Raw genomic sequence first — 22,312 nt, 5'->3', positions numbered from 1 at the left:
GGCGATCTACACCCATGCATATTCAAGAAAACAGCATTTGAATAGCTGTCCACTGTAGTGACCACTATGCGTGAAAGGGTTAAACATTGATGTGTCTGATATGTCAGAGGTCGGAGTCAAATCCAAACAATATGAGTCAGCTGTTCTCATTCTCAAAAATTAATTAGTTGTAGCCCAACAGAAAATGTACAAATTAATGAATGCATAGAGTAAATTCTCTTACATCATAAGTTAGCCTTTATTTTTCTGCATTGGATATTTACTTTTGATAGCCTACTTTAAAATTGTTTCTCATTATACTGAAACACTATCAATGTGTACGTTTATAATGTGGAGTTGGTTCTTTTACTTCAAGGATTTTAATACTTCTTTCCTCCTCCTCCAGTCACTCAAACTCAAACTGTTCTGCCTGGAAGAATCGGCATTGGTTTTGTTGGTCTTCTCCGGTGTCGCTCTTGTTGTGCGTTTGGGTGCTAACTCAGTGTGCTACAGGGTTCACAGCTCGGGTTAGGAGACGAGACACCAAACTGACCCACATTCAACCTTCTCTCAGCCGTCTCGTGCCTTCGTATCGCCTTCTCCCGCCGGGCTCCGCTGCCAAAAACCTCAGGATGCAAGCGTGATGGAGCAGCGGTAACGTCACACCTTTACCCTTAACTAACTGGACTGGACTTCAGATCGGGTCGGGGCACTGTGGCAGGGCAGCAGACCGCCGGGCGAGAGTGATAAAAAAAAATGCTCAGTGTGTATGAGTTTTAACTCTACAAAAATCTTAATTTGATAACATTTTTGACTTTTCCCACACAGGATAGTTTCCTTAACAAGAAACACGAACAACAAAACTCTGGTTTACATCATTTATTATTAAAGGTTCAATGTAAACAAACAAGCAGCGCATCCCTCCTCTGGACCGCAGGCTGCTCGTCCTCCCACTGGCAGATCCTGGTACTGCAGCGCTGTAAGGAAGGAGCAACAGAAAACTATTAGATTATTAAACTGAAAGGTTTGTTTTAAGGCTCAAACTCAGTTGCCAAACTCTGCCATGCCAAGGACCAGCATATAGCATAAGCCTTAGGTGGGGACCAACTGATTGAACATTTAAAAAAAAATTTAATTAGGTGTACATTTTGGTGGCAAATCAATAAATCATACATAATTATCAGTCTTTTATGTCTTAATAGTCAACAGTAAAATTAAAATGTTAGTCACATTTGTCACATTTCAAAGTTTTCCACGACCCCCACTTTGAAATACAGTGGTCTTAATTACAACATACATCAAAGCTAAAGTCTCTTTTCACAGCATTAGTTCTCTAGATGTCTTTAATTTGGATGTTGTTTTAACAAGCTATTGTTGTAACAGTCATAACAACAGGGGAACTTACAGAGGTCGTCATGGCGTCACCACGGTGCAGTCGTCTCTGGTTCCTGCAGCTCTGGCATTTTATCACTCAGTCTTCAGTTTATCTACAAACCAGGAACAAACAAGAGAAAAGACTTAATTCAATCCTACAATTAACCCCCAGTTGAGTCTGTGGCCTCCTATGTAGATATAAACGGTTCATTCTAAAAAAGTAATTAAAAAAATAATCTTTAAGAAAATACACGCATTAAAACATCTTAATGATTAGTATATTCCATTTCAACAAAGTCTGTTCAGGAAAAACGGCAATAAATTCCACACACTGAACCTTTAGTATATATAAAACAGATATGGTTCTTCGAGATAACATACTCTTTGGAAATATGAAAATGTATAGCATGTCAAATACAACACTGGATCTTACCATGTGGGTTAAACGGCGCGGGTCGTCAGCCTCCATCGACCGGTCGAGGCTCCTGTGGCGAGAAACAAACAATGAGAACATGGAACTGTACTAGCCAACAGGTCTCTGTACCGTCACCTTTTACATGTTTTAAATACCATTGTTATTTTGGAGGTTGCCAACCTTAAAAAAAAGACAAAAATGACATGTATGAAGTGTGTGTGTGTGTTAATGTGTTTGTGTGTGCAGTGACTGGAGAAAAAACTGAATAGGTTATGTTGTTATATTGTGAACATGCATCACAAACTTAGTGTGTGTTGATGTGTGTGTCATTGTGAGGAGAAATGTGTTGTATGAAGTGTGATAGTTAAAATGCAGGTCAGAGTTTTAGAAAGACACTTCAGAAACCTTAAGTAGGTTCACTCGTTTAGGAACTGCAGAGGGGACGAGACAACGTTTAGAAATCCTCGGTCGTTATGTCACAAATACTTCGTAGCGACACATTTGATGCTTAAACCCCAAACAGAGCTGGGAGCAGCACCGTCACCTCCAACAGAAGTGACTTTTTCTTTGGGCCAGTCGAGGCCAAAAGGGTTTTTCTGGCATCACACTCAAGAGGCGGGACATGGAGAAGATTTTCGGCCAATCAGAACAGAGGATTTATTTTGAAAATGGCTCACAGTGCAGACAGATAGACAGACAGCCTCCCTGGGCTCGTTTCATGGAAGTGAAGTTTATTCTCATGAGAACCATAAACCGCAGGACACACCACTGTCCTTTTACAGCTTCAAGACAACTCCTATGTACAAGCAACAAAAAAGGAAAAATGCCAGTGTCCTGATATACTGTACTTCTTCAGAAAATGTCTGGCTGGTCACTGGCATGACAATAGCAAGAATGACAATATGGAGAAGTTAGAGATACTGAGAGAAAGGTATTGTGTCCAGCATTACTGAAGAGGTTTGTTCTCAAAGATGAAATACACATTTTATTTTTCCAAAAACTCATCGCTTTAAAAGATGTGAAACCAGCAACAACTAAATGTGATATTTAAATACCTTCAACCTAAAACCAACAACTATCACCTAGATCAGGTGTGTTTAAAAAGTTTAGATATTCGTTTCAATGATTATTTAAAAATGTATTGAATATATTTGCATTATTCAGTGATTCTATTGTTGTTAAGTCATTGGTATTGTTTATCAGTATAGAGAATATTTATAGTGGTTCCCTGTTAAAAGGGAAACTAGTTTTCTTGAAGAGAATTGTCCTATTAAGCAAAAACAATAATTAATCACTAAAATGATTTAAGAACTTCTATTTTGAAAAATGATCTCCATGATTTGGAACTAAAGTTCCCATGGTGCAGAGCTTTTCTTTATCATTTCTAAGTGGATCTATGGACATTTAATAATGATGCACATCAGAGAAGTGGCATCCTTGGGAATTCTACGGCATACCAAATGCAATTTTTATTTTTTTTGGTGGCTCCAACAAATTCAGATTATAACACAAACTGCATTCATAAAGCAGAGTGAACACTTCAGGTAATGCAGTAAATCAAAACGTATTGCCTTTCACTTGATACACAAGGTTGTACTGAGAGTGAAGAATGAACTTCAATTGGACTCAGGAAATGAGTCATTTAGTTTGAATTAAAATATTTGCATTTAAAAAAGAAACTTACAAAAATCCATCTACACAAACAGTCACAATGGTTTTGGTGTTAGGATCAAAGATTTTCATTTAGTACAGTCCCACCCAGAGCAACCCGAGCAGCACGTGACACGATTCACTACCAAACTGCAACAACGTCCCAACCCCGTACCACAAAGCTCTGACAAAGTCAATCCAACGTTCACACAAGTGACTATGGTATTATATAAATGGTTTGAATGATTTTAAATAATTCACCATGTTTCAGTGATCCACACATACTTTCTACCGTTTGTTTTTAAATTCAAGTGAAAAAGATTGGATTGTGCACCATTGATCACTGAAGGGGCTAACGCCTATCTAATGTAGTTAGAATTTTAATAAATGTATTTAAAAAAAGTACCAAACTAGAAATTAGGGATGAGACCGATCCATAACAATATCGGGTCCGATACGGCTGCAATGTCCTCATAGAATAACAGACTGACGTCATCTATCCAACTTCCATAGTTGTTTTAAATGTAATTAATTTAAAAAAAATATATATATTTTATGCTGTTTGTTAAGCGTTATGTATTTTTGTTTTGTGGACATTTTACACTTCAATTGAAAAAATGTCTTTACAGTTTCAAAACATTGTGAAGGTGTTGTAGTTCTGATATACTTATGTATAGAGACCGTTCAAACTTAGAACTGAAAAATAGCAGATTGGGACATCTATGATTTTTTTTTATATCACAGAGCCCATTTTACTTTAAGAGTTTGCAAAAGTTTGTCACAGCATTGAGTTAGAAACTTTCATCCAAATAACCTGACTTTGTGTTTGACACACTTTTTAGTTTTGTTTATTGGTGCCAACAACCTGCCTACGTTCACCTGAAAAAGAAGAAATCAGCAGAGGCTGAAAGCAGAAAATATAAACATCTTGTCGAGTTGGACAAGACTCAAGCTTTCGATGCTCAGAGTTCATTTCACAACACACATCTGTGGTTACAAACTGTGGCGTTGAACCAGTGACTCAGCAGTCGCAACATCGTTCCTTTCACACATACATACAGAGAAGCCAAAGTACTACGACCACACACACACTGCACGGGCTATAATGGATTGCCACAGACACACAAAAAGTTTGAACAGAGATCTGCACTGTGAAGCCATTGTTTGTAAGTGTGATGCCAGAATCCCTGTGAACGTCACTGAGCAGCGACGTGTAATAAAGAAAACAGAGTTATGGGACACGGTTCATCTTTTATTATAAACATGGATGGGACACTTACCTTACTCTTCAGCTGATCTGTAAGCATACCTCAGGCTGCAGTGCAAACATGTCCCGGCTTTACTGTCCACTCACTTCTACTCATCGTCAATGTGTAACCCAACTGCAGAGAGGAGCTTCTACTGTGGACTGGGGAGCCCGTCTTTAACACACACCGCTCATTTACCCAATCACATGAAACACACACACGACCACACAAGCACGACACGTCATCCTCTCTTCAAACGGAAGGTGCATGGGACTTCCTGCCTCAGGTACGTTGCTCAATAGGATGGACATCTGGTCAACTAGTGCAGTTCCTGCCAACAGCTTTTCAGTTCAGGAATTTCACAAAATAAATTATCTATAAATCCTGGTTGAGAACTTTTCTTTAGGACTTTGGTTCTAATTTTTACTCAAATGTCACAATGTGCAGCAATAGATATTCCTGCTCTGAACCTACATAACATACGTTACGGTCTCGTGACTATGGATGGGAAGATATGAGATTGTCGCTAATCGTGATCGTTGTGAATTTTAATTATTGGGATGATTGTGACTTGAAAAAGCCGCCTGTCTCGCTAAAGTTCAGTATATAAATATAGATTTCCTGATTTATATGAAATTCCTAAAGAATGCCCATTACATCACCAGCAAAAATTGATTTTAACAGTTTTATTTTCAAAAGGGACGTGTGGCCTATCTGTGATGCAATAAAAATATGCATTTGTTTTTGTTATGAATCCTGTAGGGGAATTTTGAATTTGGCTGCCGCCTGTTGATAACCGCTAGCCTGGCATTTGTGACGCCCCTTTTTGGCTGGGATGATGTGTAAAGTAGACTATTGCCACACTCTTTCGGAAGATAAGAACCAATTTCGGTGATGATTGGATAGTTGGTCGAACTCTGCCCTTAAGAAGATGTTTTGGTCAATGTCGGCCATATTTCTTGACTGATGTTGCTGAAATTGTGTAGGTCAGTCTCCCAAGGCTGTATACCAAATTTGGTGTATGGTTAAAAATCCATTATGTAGTTACATACTTAAACTTCAATTTATAAAAATTAGATAAAATCCATCCACATGTGGCTTTTTCTGTAAATAATATTGAGCTGGAATTGTGTGTACATTTTCAGGCTAATTATACTTACAGGGCGAGGGGCGTGGCCTTTCAAACATTGCGTGTTGAGATGTTTCTGTTTTTGTGGCGCCCTGTATGAGTTGGGCTCAACATGCTTTGGGAATCTTCAAAGCTGGATGATGAATGGACTTATGGTGAATGAGTTGTGGATAATAAGCTGCTAAACCCCGTTCCTGCAAAGTAATTTGTCAATTGCGGCCATGTTTTTCAAGCTATTGCCTTTTTTCACCAAGGATGTTTATCTTGGGACTTATGGTGCGAGGGTCGTGGCCTCTCAAAAAAGAATTCCATAGGGGCTTAATAAGAGTGCCACCGCGTTTAGCGGATTGCTTAAAAAAAGTAGTAGCACACTTTTCCCAGTCGTGAAGCACATCCTGATAAATGTTAGCATTTCTGCTGGCAACTGTAGGGAGAAGCTGAAAAAGTGAATAAGAATAAAAAGAGGTCCAATGTGGGACAATAAAATGTGCTGCCCTTCTAGCAAGCACATCATTTAGCACATTTAATGTAATAATTGCTTAATAATTAAGTTTTCTTGGCGCAACTTTCAAACAAATCCCATGACTAGACTGAACTGCTCTAAAATATGTCGGTACAAAAGTGAGATTACCATTTATACTCCAATGATACAAAGACAAGATGTGCTCCAATAGGGGAGATTTAGTGTTTGATCCTGTGTACTTCAAAGTCAGATATTAAAATCTCTATGTTCCAAATTCACAAGCTGCAGTCCAAGGTAAAGAGCCTACAGCTATCGTGATCAATAACTTATTTAATTGCGAGAGCGTTAGCTTATCATGAACAAAACCGCTCAACACCAACAGATGCTACTGACTTTGAATTTCTTGGTTCGGAAAGTTCCTTTTCATAGTCCAACACCTTTTAAGAGGGGTACACCTGTTAAAGAAAAACAAATTGCACACAACACCAACACACAGACATAACATTACAACTTTTAAAGTTTAAACTTTGGTAAAGTCAATGAGAGCTTGTGCTATTGTGAAGAATGTTCAGATGCTGCATAGGATAATGTCTATGATCATATAGTTTCTTCTACTAGCGAAGCCCTAAATTCATAAATACTTGTCCAATATATAGAAAATATTCAACCACAACTTACTGTACACGGACATTAGTAACTCAAGTTGTGTTAGCAGCATATTAGCACTTTCGGTGAATACCTAATTCTCCTAAAGACGAAGTATTGACCAAAGTGGTAAATTGAGTTTTGCTCAATGTGACAAAATAATCTCTTCCATGGCTTTGCTTTGCTTTAGGGAACTCAGTTCAGAGGTCTGTGGCTGGAGATGTTTGGGCTAAACTGTGAAGCCAAACACACCGTTTGGAGATACAAAGCATCAAAACTTCAGCTTAACAGTATCCTTTTAATATGAAGATTCATGATTTTTAGAAGAACATTAGAAGTTAAACATATATAACTCCCTGTGGAAAAATCAACTAAATATAAAAGCCAATCTTATGTTGCTTTAATTTCATTTTAAGCTGTGAAAGAAACTCACCAGCATTGGTTTTACAAACCAAATGGTCAACTCTACAGAAAATCTGATTTAACCAACAAACACCAATCTGGTGTTGTGGACTATAAAAGGCACTAGAATTCCAAATGGATTTCCATTCCCACAACAGAAGTGCAAAGAGTAATTACAGCACGTCTTCAAAGTCTGAAGTGAGATTTATTTTTTTAAAGAAAATGTTTGGGCATTTTCAAGCTTTTATTGATAGTACAGAGTTGAAATGGGGAGACAGAGAGAGAGGGGGGGGGGATGACCTGCAGTAAAGGTCCACAGGTCAGATTTGAACCTGCGACGACTGCAACGAAGGCCGGAGCCAATATGGTACGCGCTCTATCCACTACGCCACCGGAGCGCCCCTGAAGTGAGATTTCTAATCAAATGTAGGAATCTACATTGCTAATGTTAAAAGTTCCTTGAAAATATTTTCCAAAATCCTTTCAGTGGTAACTTCATGTTACTTTGTTGTTGAAAAATAATCTTCATCTATGGTGGAGGAATGCCATAAGGCTAGATCGGCTTGGATAGACAGTTGGGCAAAGGTTAATGTTGACAACGTCATTTCAGTCCTCTATTAAATCTGACTAAAGGCCAATTCCAGTGTTTTTAGCTTTCTTTGCTAAAAGAGTCCACGCTATAGAGCCACACATTCCTCCACAGTCCATAATCTTTAAAGCCGGTCAAACCTGTTAAAGAAAAAATGTACACAACACACGTAACATTGTAGATGAACACTCCATTATATCAAATTTTATTACAAAATCCATCTAAGTATCTGTAGGCGTCTGATTGCACCATTTCATATGTTTTTGCAGTTTCTTGAATGCCACATGGAAGATTTTCTTGGGATACGTTTTATAGCCAAGAAAAAATGTTAGTTATTTTGTATGGTGCATCATCATACTCGGCACAAAAGAATGCTTTAAAAAAAATTAGTGTTTCTTATGCATTACATACTCTCATATCTTGGTAGCCTTTGGCTATATATCATCATATATAAGTCATCCAGTGCTGTCAAAATGATGTCCCTAGTCCGAAATTGGACAGACACTGCTTAGAAAAAAACACTATATTCAAAATCTCCAAAACTAAGGCAGAAAGCCACTTATTGAGATTCATCTCGACATCTTCTGCATTAGAAAAATAAGAAAGTTGATGTAATTTGAATACACCTTCGATAGTTCGGTGTCCAGCTAGTGCCAGGTAATAATTACTAAAGTGTCCTGCTTCAAATGCAAAAGTTACTCAAGATATTAAATGGAATATGATCAATCTCAAAAAGCAAAAGTTGGTATTAATACAAGAATACTTACACACAACTTTGAGAAAAGCTCGCTGAGGCAAGCCAGTCGACCTGGATTATTTGCCCTATTTACAGGATTATTAGGGCGTGGCCGTAGTAGGCAGCAGTGGGAGTGAAGGTGTGAATATCAACTGCTAAAGTGATGAGGGTTTCTTTGATAGATTAATATGCAATGCTAATAGTTTGACAGTTACTTTATTAGCAGGCATTATGTAGGTAACCTACTTGGTTCCAATCGGTCATATAAACTTTTACAAAATGGTAGCCCACATCTAGAATCCAAATTCTAAATGGATGAGCTAATTCAATTATCTTCAGGTAAATATGAACAAGCACTATGACTAAATTGTTCCTACTTTTGAAGGTGCTGCATTCAGTGTAGAGGGAAGTGAACCTGCTGGTCAATGGGAACTGATTAATGTGACCAATTACTGAAGTGAGGCCTATGAGAAGAGGTTCCTGTTGTCAAAAGGTTAAACCCTCCAGCAGTAAAAATAAAACATAAACCAGATCTACAAAATGAAAGCACTGGCCCATGACATATAAAACATAACGTGTCATACCATTCAAGATTATGAAACCAATAATACTGGTTCTTTCTGTGAAGTGACCGGATGTAAGAAAGCTGGAGAATATGAAATAAGCAACTCTTTGTTAGCAACATGAAGTTGCAACGGTTTAGTAGAGAAAGGCCACACATTCCACTGCAGTCAGCCATAATCGAAGCAGTTTTCTTGCTTAAAACTGGATTTCTTGTCTTCTTATAGGTCCATCACAATGCACAATGAATGAATATCCATTTTCTGAGCCCAAAATCTGACATCTCTCATGTAGTCATGTCACTCAATAAAAATCAAATTCATTAATATATTTGACAGAACTGACAAGTCATTTTGACTTTAGTTTAAAGGTAAATAACCCCGTTCTTCAAAGTGTTTTTTTTTTTTTTAGGGGTCGAAGGTTTCATCTTATGAACAAATGTAATTTATTATGAAAGGTTTGTTGGTAATCATGCTTTCATATATCATCATGATGCATGTTTGGTCCTTGCCAGTCACACAAAGGCAGATTTACTCATGCCAACTATGGGCTTTGATTCAGGTAAAATTTTATATCACTTAGTTCAGTGAAATTGTTTAAAACAAATTGTTAACCTCTGTTGTAAGATCTAATCGAAAGAGGACTACGTCTACATGCAGGTTTGTAAATTACAGCCCGTCTCATTAACACAGACACTTGGTTGGAAAAAGCAGTTAACATGTTTATACTGTCGTCACCTATGGGGAATGAGGCAACAGGCTTCTTGTTTACTCAACTACAAGAGAAATTTTCCATAATGATGAGGCACCTTTGCACTGGTGCTTTAGTTGTGTGCTAATCTCACCGTCAACTGCATCATTTAATGTCAAATCTAAATGAGGTTAAGAGAAACAGAAATCAGGTCACCATTAATCAAAGTCAGTGGCAACTCTGTTAATGCTTTTATAACTAGATGAGATCTTATCACAACTCTAAAAAATAATAATTCATGAATCCATCTTCCCAGTGGACAGCACCACTAACTGGTGAAGGTTTTATCTCACTTCTGTTTCCTAAAAGTTAAACATTGTGAGCGCAGTGAATTATCACTTATCTTTATATACATTGTCCTGCATGTAAACGTAGTCCAATCCTCCAAACATGCACACAAGACACACTAATGTGTGGTCAGAATGTATTCGGAAGACAACACTTGGTTACACACACACACGTGTCCAATTGGTTACACACACACACACACAGACACACACACACACACACACACACACACTACACCACAGGCTCTCTTAAAGGTTCTATGTGTTGTATTTCTGCTTTCTGGAAGGCATGGCTGTAAAAAAAAAAAAAGAATGCCAATGGATGAAACATGTTTAACGACTTCCACTGCACCCACTTCAAATACAAATAACTAGCCTAAAAGTTTCAGAGCGTTTGTGGCTACAAAGATGTGAGTCTCCCGATTAATAAGTTCATAAGTTAAGGTGCAGTCGAGTCTATTGAAAATCTATTGATAAGTACCATCTCACACTGCCCATGTTAACTTATTTGTCAGCTAGTAATCTGAATATGTGTGAGAAAATAAAAACAGGGATGGGGCATCTCTTCAGGCCAGGCCGAGCGGTTTGTTTTGATAATTGTGTGATGCACGTCGCTGAACAAAATAGCTCAGGACTCTAGCAGAGGCAACACATAGAGCCTTTAAGAGCTAGCTTATATTTGTGTAAACAACCAATTGTTGCTTTTTACTCTACTGCATGTTCTGACTTTAAGGAATAAATGTTAAAAGTTGTCCTGATAGAACGAATGTCTCTTTATTATAATACATGCTTTGAATCCAAATGTATGGCACAAAACACAGCCATAGAAAGTTGAGAAAAATGTTACAATTATCACTTCACGGCGACTCACAGAGCATCATAATACATCTAGAAAAGGAAAATTATACATGTTCAGAAAGAACTACTGGCTCACACTGTGGCGACCTCTTTCCACACTACTGACAATAATAAAAAATGAAAATATTGACTCAGTCATAAAATGAGTAAATTGTCAGGCTAAAATGTAGCAACAATTTAAACTTAAATACAAAAAATTAAGGTTTGTTTTGGAGAATCTGTACAAGTGGTGCTGCTGGGAGCATCAGAGAGCGTTTAAAAACGTGGTTTCTTAGCAGGACCGTCAAACTCCTCACGGACCCTGCCGAAACCAGGGTTACCAGGACCCATTCCTCCCCTGCCGCCTTGGGCAAAGCGCTCGTTGCGCTGTGGGGGTCAATTTGCAGATAGGCAAAGGTAGGGAATAAGGTATGGGATGGATTCAGTGCACAAGCACACAGTTCATGTCCATATGGAAGTAAAAAAAAAAAATATGGCGAGGTGATTTGTTTTTATATTGTGAGCAGATTTACAACACAACCAGCAGGAGACACATCCGAAGAAACGGTTCGTTCCAATATGAAGGTCCACAGGTGCCACAGGTTACATACGGAAAAGGAAGAGAGGGTAATGCTTTCGTTAGTCAGTGCCTACCTACTACGGGCTCTCCAGTGCATGCCAAGACTAGCCTGTAGTTCTTACTAGTTAGATAGGAAAATCTAACTAGTTTTTATCTCATAAAAAAGGTCCAGCCTTCTGTAAATGCTGACCTGATCTCTTTATGACCATTTTTTAAATGGCTACAGAAACATCTAAGCTTTTTTGAAGGAAGTTAAAAAATATTTATACTTATGTATTCTATAATATAAGTTATAAATTAAACCCAAACACTATTCCTTTTGTTGCAGGCATTGCCTTGGGGTGTGCGATATTTTTGCGGGATTATTTCCAGAACGATAGTTGACGGTATTTTGCACACCCGTCAAATGTGTAAAAAACAAGAGAACCGTGTTCTGTACCAGCTCTGGTATTAATATTAAAAGTTATTATTCATTGACTTAAAATTGAGGGTGGTGGGGGTTATCCTACAGTACCGGTGTACTTTACTGACTTAAGGCACACAACATGAATTGTGATTAGTAACAATCTTAATTTTTTTTATTAATAAAGAGCTGCTTCAATTTAAGAAAAAACACCTTAAATAAAAAGTCCGGTTAATTAGGTTTCACATTAGGCCCGTGAGCAGCCGAGCTGACAGCAGCGGAGCGAGAGAAAAAAAATCAAAAATCAAAAATGGAAAGGTCTCTTCCTGTCTCCCTGCCCATCTCAGCTTTTACTGCAATCTATCTTCGACTATGTCATCTTAAATAAAATATATACATATTGCAGATCAACCCTTCAAATCGGCGCTAAGAAATGTTTCGATTGTTTTTTGAATAATATGCGATACACTTGATAGTCATTTCACACATTGTTAAAACAATTAAGATATCGTAAACTATGTATATATATCGCACACCCCTAAAATAGCCCAACAAATAATGACTGAATATTCCTTAATATTTATACTTCATTATAGTGTATAAATCTGCTGTCCAGCTATCACAGCTCCTCTGATAAAATGTAGACTAATTTTCGCAACCCACAGAGTGATCAGAATCTGAAGTACAGGGACTGTACCAGAAATACATGTGTAGAGAAACAAGCCTTGGGAACAAAATCAGAATGTAAACTTTGCACAAGATATTCAGCAAAACCATATTTCCAACAACAAAAGCAGTTTGTTCATCAATATGCACTTTACATGCCAATTCAGACAAGTCCTGTGAAGCTAGAACAGTTTGAGAAAGGAGTGAATGTCTCAAACAGCGGATATCCGAAAGAGAGGTGAGGCTTTGGTTTACAACAAAAAGGATCCAGTGGAATAAAGTAGGAAGAAGATGAATGTAGTGTTGTAAGAATGTAGAATATTCATCTTAAAACTAGATCTACCGAACATCTTTATGTACAGCCTACCAACTTACGAAAGACTAACTGAGCTTTAGATGCTACTATAAATCTATAGTGTCAAGGTGAACACTTTGTCCAACTTCATGGATTGTAAAACTACTAAAATCGGCAACAAGCTTCTATTAAAATGCTTTAAAGGCAAATGTTGCTTTAAATATAAAGCAAATTTGACTAATTAGGAAAATGAGCACAAATTAACTATCAAAAAGCGACAAGTTAAGCGCAGCGGTCGGTAAATACAAAATAAGTTAAATATTTGATGTGTATGCCGTACAGCAAATCCACATTATATATAGAACTGCAATGCTCGTTTGAAAAGTGAAGTATTTTGAAAGCGCATTTTTACTAGAGTGAGAAGGAACATCAGTTTCTGTTGACTCTAGTGGCCCCTTTGGACAAAAGCAGTAGTGTTTCTACGACACCAGCGGCTGATGTCCCCATCTTGGACAGCGTGTCGGCAGGGCTTGCATTTGTTTTGAGATCGATTGAAAGATGGCAGAAAACACTGCCATGAGGTAGTGTCTTTATATGTGATTATGTCTGATTAATAATGGCAATATGATGATGGTGAAGCAAAGTTAACTTTGATATAGTACCATTCATCGGTCCAGAGCAAAGGCCTTAATAGTATTTATATAGAACCAAGTTGTCCAGTTGTATGTCATTCATACTCTGTATGTGTGTGCCAATTGGTAAATTGACAACTCAAATAAAAATATGAATAATTTTAAAGCATTATTTTTGCTTACGATTTATTACAGGTAATTTATGATCATCCGAGGGAAATATCAGTCATGAACATTCAAAAGTTTCTCATAGTCACTTTAAGTTCTACAATGTTAACAAATATTAGGCCGTTACTACAGTCAACTATTATCCAGAAAAACTAAACATTGGAACCAAAATTCTTCCAGAAGCATTGATCACAAGCATAGTCCAGTGTTCAGTATCATGGTAAACCAAAGTGGTCATGGGGCTTTGCCTGCCCCCATCAGTTAATCCTGCTTTATTATTACTTCATGTTTAATACCATAAGCCGTCAGCCTGCACTAAAAGCATTTTAAATGCTCGCTTACGAATAATAAAAAGTAGTTGAAAAGGTAAAGGATGCTGGTCGAGAATATGAACTACACCCCTACTTCAGGGCTCATATTTGCTCATCCAACAAGAGATTTCAAACTGCCACCCAAAAAAATACAAGTTGTCTGTTCATAAACACCCTTGTTTCTTCTCATGAGAAAAGAGGACACATGGAAATGATAAACATGAAAAAGTGATTTAAAACTAGATAAGCACAATGTCGACAGTTATGGGAAAAACACTGGTAGATGCCATTCTGAAGAGTGCCTGTCCAGCTCACGAGACAGGGCTTGCAATAGCAGTCCACTACACAGACGGTGTGATAAGAGAGTGAGCAGAGCCACTGAAGTCTGTCTACAGCTGAGAGAGCGGAGAGCAGGTTCTTATGATTTAGTGCAGGCTGACGGTTTGGTAGCAGGAGGCAGAAAGACAGTAAGGGGACGGTAACTGAGGGGGGGGCTTGGCTCACCATTAAGACCTTACCAGGCAGGCAGCATACCTGTCCCACTCAACAAACAGCAAACCATCTGAAGACAGTTGGGAACTCAAATCATTCATATTGTCCCGTCCTGCTCGGCCAGCAGGCCGTCTGTTCTACAATCCGCTGGAGTCTCCAACAAAAAGGAAAGCCAAATAAAAACTACATCAACTACTGAGCTTCCAAAAAGTGGGATACATTACCATTTCGTTGCCCATCAAGCCGCCTGCAGCTGGTCCCATCCCCTGTTGGCCCATTCCACCCATGGGGAACTTCTGGTTGCCTGCACAAGAAGACATATCTATCAAACATCGATGGAATCGTTTATCAGGGATTGAAGGCTGATTCAATTATGTATAGTTTAGAGCTGCAACGATTAATCGATTATTAAAATAATCGCCAACTATTTTGATAATCGATTAATCGTTTTGAGTAATTTTTTAATTAAATTTTTTTCTAAATTCTCTGATTTCAGCTTCTCAAATGTGAATATTTTCTGGTTTCTTTAATCTTATTATGCCAGTAAACTGAAATATCTGTGTGTTTTGGACATAATACATTTGAGGACATCAACATGGGCTTTGGAAAATTTATTAACATTTTACCATTTTCTGACATTTTACGGACCAAAACACTAATCAATTAATCGAGAAAATAATCGACAGATTAATCGATTATCAAAATAATCGTTTGTTGCAGCCCTAGTATAGTTAGAAGTGTTCTTTCTTTCCTCTGATAACTCGAACAAACAATGAAAACCCCAGTGAGTATGATTTTTACAGTGCATAAGAGTCATTTTAGAGTCATTAATACTGTTATATGGTGGTGAATATTACAGCAGATGATTTCTGCATCACAACAACTAAATGTAAATGTTCCTTCTTTTACCCTAGCCTCTTGTGACAAACACAGGAGACGTAGTGAATAAAAGCAGGGAGGTTGCTGTGCCACGCCTAGGAAGGGAGACTGTCATTTAAACACAGCTCCCATGGTAACGTGGACAGAAAGAGGTTCTTGATACGCATGTCGATGTTCTTTTTAAAACAAGTAATCTTCATTTAAAAACATTGAAATATAACTTACCACCCATGCCCATAGCTCCAGCGGCACCCATTCTCATATCTCTGTCCCTCTGTGATAATTAGAAAAGGAAAACATCCGTTATATTATGCCAGGGATGAATGAATAAATGAATATATACAAAAAATTGGGTTTTACTCACATCCATGAAGTTGCCCATTCTGCAGTTCTCCTCACGCTTGCGACGCATCTGTTCTTCCAGCTCCCTCTTGCGAAGCATTTCCTCCTCCCGCATGCGACGCTCTTCCTCCTGTCTGTTTACCAAGAGAGAAACACATTAGATGTGATCCAAGTTTAGCATTAACATTCAATTCTTATTACAGTGCAACATTTGTAATGTACCATAGCCGTCAGTAAAAGAGGAGTATTGTATTTCAAAAGGAACCCAGATAAATAAATTCCACACACATTAAGATACACCCATCAATCAGTTGTGTAAAGTAAGAGGTGTTCTTTTTTTTTCCTCTCATAACTCCAACAAACAATGAATGATGATTTTTAGAGTGCATACTTTGTCATTAATATCGTTATATGGTGGTGAATATTACAGCAGACAATTTCTACATCATAACAACTAAATGTACATTTTAACAAAAGAAATGTTCCTTCTTTTACCCTAGCCTCTTGTGACAAACACAGGAGACGTAGTGAATAAGAGCAGGGAGGTTGCTGTGCCACGCCTAGGAAGGGAGACTGTCATTTAAAACACAGCTCCCATGGTAACGTGGACAGAAAGAGGTTTATTCAATCAGTTGGCAGATTCATGGCATTTTGAGATAATTGGACGATAACTGCACTCGCAAAGCCTTTTTAAGACTTATGGCAATATTTTACTGAGCACCAGAAAAAAAATATATAAAAAATTATGATATTGGTATTAGATAATCTGCCAACCTGCTCTAAATATCAGTATTGGCCTCTGTCATTGAAAACCCCATATCAGTCGACCAATACACACAACCAACACACCCACCCACCTATCAATCCATGTGTTCTTACCTGATCTGCATCTCCTTCCTCTTCTGCATCTCCTGACTGTGCACCTCCTCCATGCGTCTGAGCTCCTCCTGTCGCCTCAGCAGATCTGAAAGATAACGTGAAACCAACACATTTAACTGCAGCCCTCCCAACAGTAGTGTAACATATTTTCTATAACATATAGTGGTGAATAGCACTGCAGTAAATCCCAACTAAATGTAAATGTTTACTAAAGAAATGTTCCTTCTTTTACCCTAGCCTCTTGTGACAAACACAGGAGACGTAGTGAATAAGAGCAGGGAGGTTGCTGTGCCACGCCTAGGAAGGGAGACTGTCATTTAAACACAGCTCCCATGGTAACGTGGACAGAAAGACGTTGTTTTTTTCATTATTAAATCCGACACCATTTAAATCGTCCCTATAATGAATTTTATTTGAAAGCGCCTTTCAAGTCACTGAAGAAGGACAGTTCAGAGGCAGAGACTTGCCTTGTCGGAGCATGTTGGCCTGGTGCTCGTGGAAGGCGTCCTCCATCTCGCTCTCCAGCTTCTCTCGCGCCTCCTGCATGTTCCTCTCCACCTGCTGCCGCTGCTGCTTCTCCATCTCATCCAGAGACTTCCAGCGCTTTGAGTACTCAAACTCAAATGTGCCCGGACGAGCGAAACGAGGAGGCTCCTCTCGCTCTCTGTAGACACAATAGACATGTATACAGTATGTTAGGTTTACACGGTCATGTCTGCACCTTAGACCAGTTCTAGTAATACTTAAACCCTCTCACGATAAGTTTAAGTTTAATTATGATGAATGAACAGGCTAAATTCTCTATGGGAAAGTGTTAAAATAGTTTGAGTAAGTGGGAAACAGAATGCCTGAACGGCGGCTTTAAATATACTGTTAATAGCAGCGTTTTTTTTTAAACAGTATTTTATTGTTGTAAATCTAAATCTTTATTTTACTTTTATTTCAGCTTCTCGTGAGGAATTATCTGTAACTTTATACAGTTAGTATGGTATCTGTGGTTGTTGCCAGTGTGGGGGTTTTGATGGCTGCAGGAAACATCCTTTCTTCTTTTATTGATTTGCATATGTTAACGAGGATTGACTTTCAACAGCTGTTGGTCGTAACCCCCCCCCCCCCCCCCCCATCATGCAAACCCCCACACTTCTACATCACACCATCTGCAGTCCACAAATGAATGACTCTGCAGTATTTGCACACGAAAGACGACTACATCAGAGACTAAAATAAGTGAACATTAGCAAATCAAACTCAAAAACAAATCCACTTCTCCACAAAGGGGATTATATGGTGTGAACAGTGATGTCCTTACGCTTGATATCTGGGGTTCTTCTGTGCCAATTTCTCTGGAAGACCGTCTTCATCATCAAACTGCTCCAGAGGCTCCACGACAACAGGCCGGGGAGACCTGAAAGGGGTGAAACAGTATAATAAGGAAGGGTTTCAAGCATGTCTTAGAAGTGCATTGACTCATGTAACACAAAACTTTAGTGTGTTTATTTAAACTTGACTGCACGTACGTGGTGAGAAGGAACACGCCCTCGTTGCACCGATCCAAGGCCTTTCTAGCAGCTGGTTTGGAGGCAAACTCGACAATGCCTCTGCCCGTTGAGCGCCCGCGGTCATCTACAATGACGATGGAGCGCTCCACCATCCCGAACTGTGAGAAAGCTTCTTCCAGGAGCTCGTTGGACACAAACGGCGACAGGTTCTTAATAGACAACGCTGCTGAGTGTGTGGCGAATCGGACACGGAGGGGTCTGCCTTTCATAGGTGTGTCGTCCAACTCTGCTTTTGCTATTTCAGCAAGTGCACGGGACTCCTGCACAAAAAATAAATAATCAATTATAGGCCCTGTCCAAATCACTTATTTTTTTCTTTCTTTTTTAGCTGCAACCCAACACTAAATATATACTATGCATAGACTATTCTCTATCACAATAAGCATTGACCTCTACAACTTGTAGTAATCTTAACTCAAACCAAACAACTGATCATTTAGGAATTGAACGACTTACCAATCGGATGAAACCAAAGCCTTTGTTTTTGTTGATGAAGACTTCACTGGGCTCCCCATATTTAGCGAACAGCCTCTTGAAATCGTCCTCGTTGAGGTCGTTGGGCAGGTTGCCGATGAACAGACGGCAGCGCTGAGTGTAAGTTTTCTCTCCGGGTTTCAGTAGCATGGACAGTGTTGCCTTGAACTCCTGTCGATTGAAAAAAATAGTAATGTGAATTTAAACTTATATCCATAATTTAAAGAAGGGTTCCAAAAGCTTAAGGCAAATTAGATTAAAGTCTTGTTTTAATGACAAGTTATGAAATTAAATAACAATTTTACAAACTAAAGCTGTAGACTTAAACGACAATTACTTTTGGTCAGGGATAATTCTGCATAAACATGACTTGTTTGGTCAAGGGAAAAAAAAATCTACCATAGTTCAAAAATTTGAAAAATATTTTTAATTGGTATGTTGTTATTCTATTTCAGTAAGATATTTCAAAATGCCACTAATAGCCAATGATAATCAGTCACTTAAAATATCTAAAACCATGATATCAGATCATAAAATGCTGATATATGTACTATAAATTAGGTATTTATAAAATATTATAATTCTACAAATTATTTTAAGATTAAAAGGCAACCAAATTATTTTATTTTATTAGAATCCTAAAAATCAATTAAAGGTTAATTGAAAACGTTTTAGTACTCAGGCCTTAATGTTAGATTTAATTATTCAATGGCCGTTAACACTTCCTAATGATCTACAGTTTCATCGGAAAATAAATAATATACTTGAAGTCAAACACACAAAAGAATATTCATAAACATAGGAGTCATCGAGGAACACAAATGTTGCAATCTCAATTTATTTGTCAAGTGTCGTCTGTCCAGTCATGTCTATTCGTCTTAACCGCCCATCCCCCCCTCACGCTGTAGTGCGCAAGGCAAAAGCAAACATGACCTATATTTTAAATCAATACGGTAATTACAGAAGAATAACGACATGGACATCTGTTAATCGGTGTAAACCAAATAAATAAGAGAAAAATATCATATGTAATGCTCTTTGTTTTACCAGAACACGTTTGGTTTAGGATAAAATGGCGGATGGCCGAGGCGAGCAAACTAGGGTGTGCTTGATTTTCGTCACAGTATGTACCGCAATGAGCTGCGCTAAACAACGAGTAGCAGTTGAGACTACATTCAATGCGTTGAGAGAATGCATAACAAGTGGTCCGCCCGCTCGAGCTGTGCGGAGTTACGAATCGAGCGTACTGTCAGAATTAGCAACGGTTAGCTAACAGCAACGTCCGTCGACGCCATTTACGAAAAAAAGTATTTTTCTATATACAAATTAAACATTTAAAATTACACACCTTTGACGGCCCGTCTGTCTCCATTGCATTCATTTCAGGCATTTTCTCTGGCTCTGGTCGATCGAATCTGGACTTTGAAGGTGGTCCAGACCTCTGGTTCTGGTATGGCCTCTGGTTGTGTTGAGGCCCTGATCTCGGGCCTTGGTGCGGCCCTGTCCTGGGACTCTGCTGCGGCCCTGTCCTGGGACTCTGCTGCGGTCCTGTCCTGGGACTCTGCTGCGGCCCTGGCTTTGGGCTCTGCTGTGGGCTCTGCTGTGGAGGGGGCTTCGGCCCTCCGTTAGCATTTCCTGGGGGTGATTTTAGCTGGTTTTCGTTCTGGTTCTTGTTGGCCTGGTTCGGAGTCGGAGGCGGGGAAGTTATGATGGGTTTGGCCGGAGGTGGTGACTGGATTTTCGGCTCTGGCGTCGCTACTGCGGGGGTAGCGGCTGGTGTTGCAGGTTTAGCTGGCTCAGGCGTAGCTGGTTTCTGCTGCTGCATCGGGCCTTTCATAGTGAGAGCGGGGCCGGGGCTCGGCGGAGGCATTATTGGTTTCTGGGGGGTCGCTGGTCCCTGGTTCGGCTGTCTGTTGAAGTTGGGGTTTTGTCCCCTCCGATTCTGGTTCTGATTCTGATTCTGGAAGGGGTGGCTTCTGAAATTCGGGTTTCCCATTAACCCACCGCGCATCGGCCCGCCGGGCCCACCGCCTCTGCGTTGGTTGAAATTATTCATCCCCATCCCACCGCGATTATTGTTAAACCGAGACATGATTCTTATATCAGTGGAAACAACTTAAAATCCTTAAAACGTTACGATTTGCTGCGTAACAACTGCCTCCTACCAGTGTTAGCAGGCGACAAAATGGCGACAAACCGTTGTGCAGAATGTCTTTCTTTCACCGATCCGCTGAGACGCCCAGTGAGGGAGGACCAATAAGAATCGACCAATGGAAGCTGAGCATTGAGAGCCGACCAATCAGAACATCCCAATTACAATCGCCCAACGCCGCTCATTGGTCCGCAGGATTGAGGCTTTTGAAGAAGCAAGTTCATCTGCCGAGACCATCAATGCAGCATTCAAACCACCTGATTCAATAGGTCTGAATACAGTTAAAAAGGTTTGTAGCCATTTGATACCTTAAAACGATGTGGTTTTAATAAAGGGTGTTTCCATATAGCCAACCTGATGGAACAGGTATGGAATAAACTTCAAAGTAATTAGCACAAATTGAATTGTATTGTCCTGGTTCAAATAAATCTTTAGCTATTAGGCACAAAAACAGATTGATTTGTTTAGAATGCAAACTTATAAATGAACGACTGGATGCCATTACTTCAGACTTATATTTGTGATTTACAAAACAATCACTTGTTCATACTACCGCCATTTCAAGGCTCAAAAACATATATTTTCAAGCATTGATTAGTCTTTTCCTCCTAAAGTGGACATACATAATCACTCACTCTTCTGATATATACCCAAATGTGTTGAATGATAAATTAACTCAAAATTTATTTTTATTTTTTTAATTTATTTTGCATACAGGTGTATTGGAAACCAAAAAAGTGGAGAGACCAACAGTCTCGCCGCAACATGTTTTTTTCTTAACGCTTATAATTATAAACAGACAAAACAAAAAAAAGGATGAGATGACAACAGTGACAAAAACACAACAAAGTTCAATAAAAACAAAAAACACATTTAGGAAGTTAAGCTTATGAAACCATACAACCCAAGAGAATAAAACACACAAGACAGAAATGTTGGAATAATATTTGAAAAAAAAAAAATAGAAGTAGAAGGAAGATTCAGAGATTCAAAGCGCCAGGAAAAGTATATAAAAGGACTCGGAGAGAAGAGAGACATTCATTGATTAGTGATCGACAATGAAAACAGACGTCTTTCCTCCTTTTTGCTATTTTAAAACCAGGTTTGACAACAACAATAACAGAGAACAGGTAATCATGAGGAGAGCTAAATTAACATTCACAAAGGAAAAATGCAGAACACCTGATATAAATATATATAGATATTAATATCTATATGTATTTAAAATTTAAGCACACACAACTTCTCAAGAGTGCCACTCTCATGTCCAAGGACAAGTTGTTCAAGGTTTTTTTTTGTTGCAAAATCACCCTTCAATCACATTGGAGCTGCTTCTTGCCGAAGCTCTCCCTGCCTTTATACTTTTAAAAGAAGTTAACTACAATAGTGTCGGGTTTAACATTACATCTGACCTTT

At 38.8% G+C, this 22,312-nt stretch overlaps 1 protein-coding gene across 2 annotated transcripts; it reads right to left on the bottom strand.

Annotated features, from left to right (window-relative positions):
• Positions 1 to 842: 842 nt before the first annotated feature.
• sfpq (splicing factor proline/glutamine-rich) lies at positions 843 to 20,957 on the bottom strand. 2 transcript variants are annotated; one of them, XR_013845300.1, is made up of 12 exons: positions 20,093 to 20,957; positions 18,727 to 18,915; positions 18,229 to 18,530; positions 18,021 to 18,116; positions 17,179 to 17,375; positions 16,712 to 16,796; positions 15,855 to 15,966; positions 15,716 to 15,764; positions 14,836 to 14,915; positions 1,787 to 1,838; positions 1,385 to 1,466; positions 843 to 956 (listed from the first exon to the last, which is right to left on the bottom strand). XR_013845300.1 is itself a non-coding variant. In XM_080045260.1 (10 exons), exons 1-10 carry the CDS (start codon positions 20,834 to 20,836, stop codon positions 11,341 to 11,343), a joined length of 1,965 nt encoding a protein of 654 aa, XP_079901386.1. In that variant the 5' UTR covers positions 20,837 to 20,957; the 3' UTR covers positions 7,193 to 11,340. The 2 variants fall into 2 exon arrangements, 1 of the variants encoding a protein (XP_079901386.1); XM_080045260.1 differs by lacking the exons at positions 843 to 956; positions 1,385 to 1,466; positions 1,787 to 1,838 and adding an exon at positions 7,193 to 11,451.
• Between the last annotated feature and the right edge of the window lie 1,355 nt (positions 20,958 to 22,312).

This window comes from Ammodytes marinus (assembly GCF_949987685.1).
Source record: "Ammodytes marinus genome assembly, chromosome: 17".
In the NCBI taxonomy this organism is placed as follows: Eukaryota; Metazoa; Chordata; class Actinopteri; order Uranoscopiformes; family Ammodytidae; genus Ammodytes; species Ammodytes marinus.
Note: the sequence above shows the minus strand (reverse complement) of the source record. Positions and strands in the feature narration are given on the sequence as shown.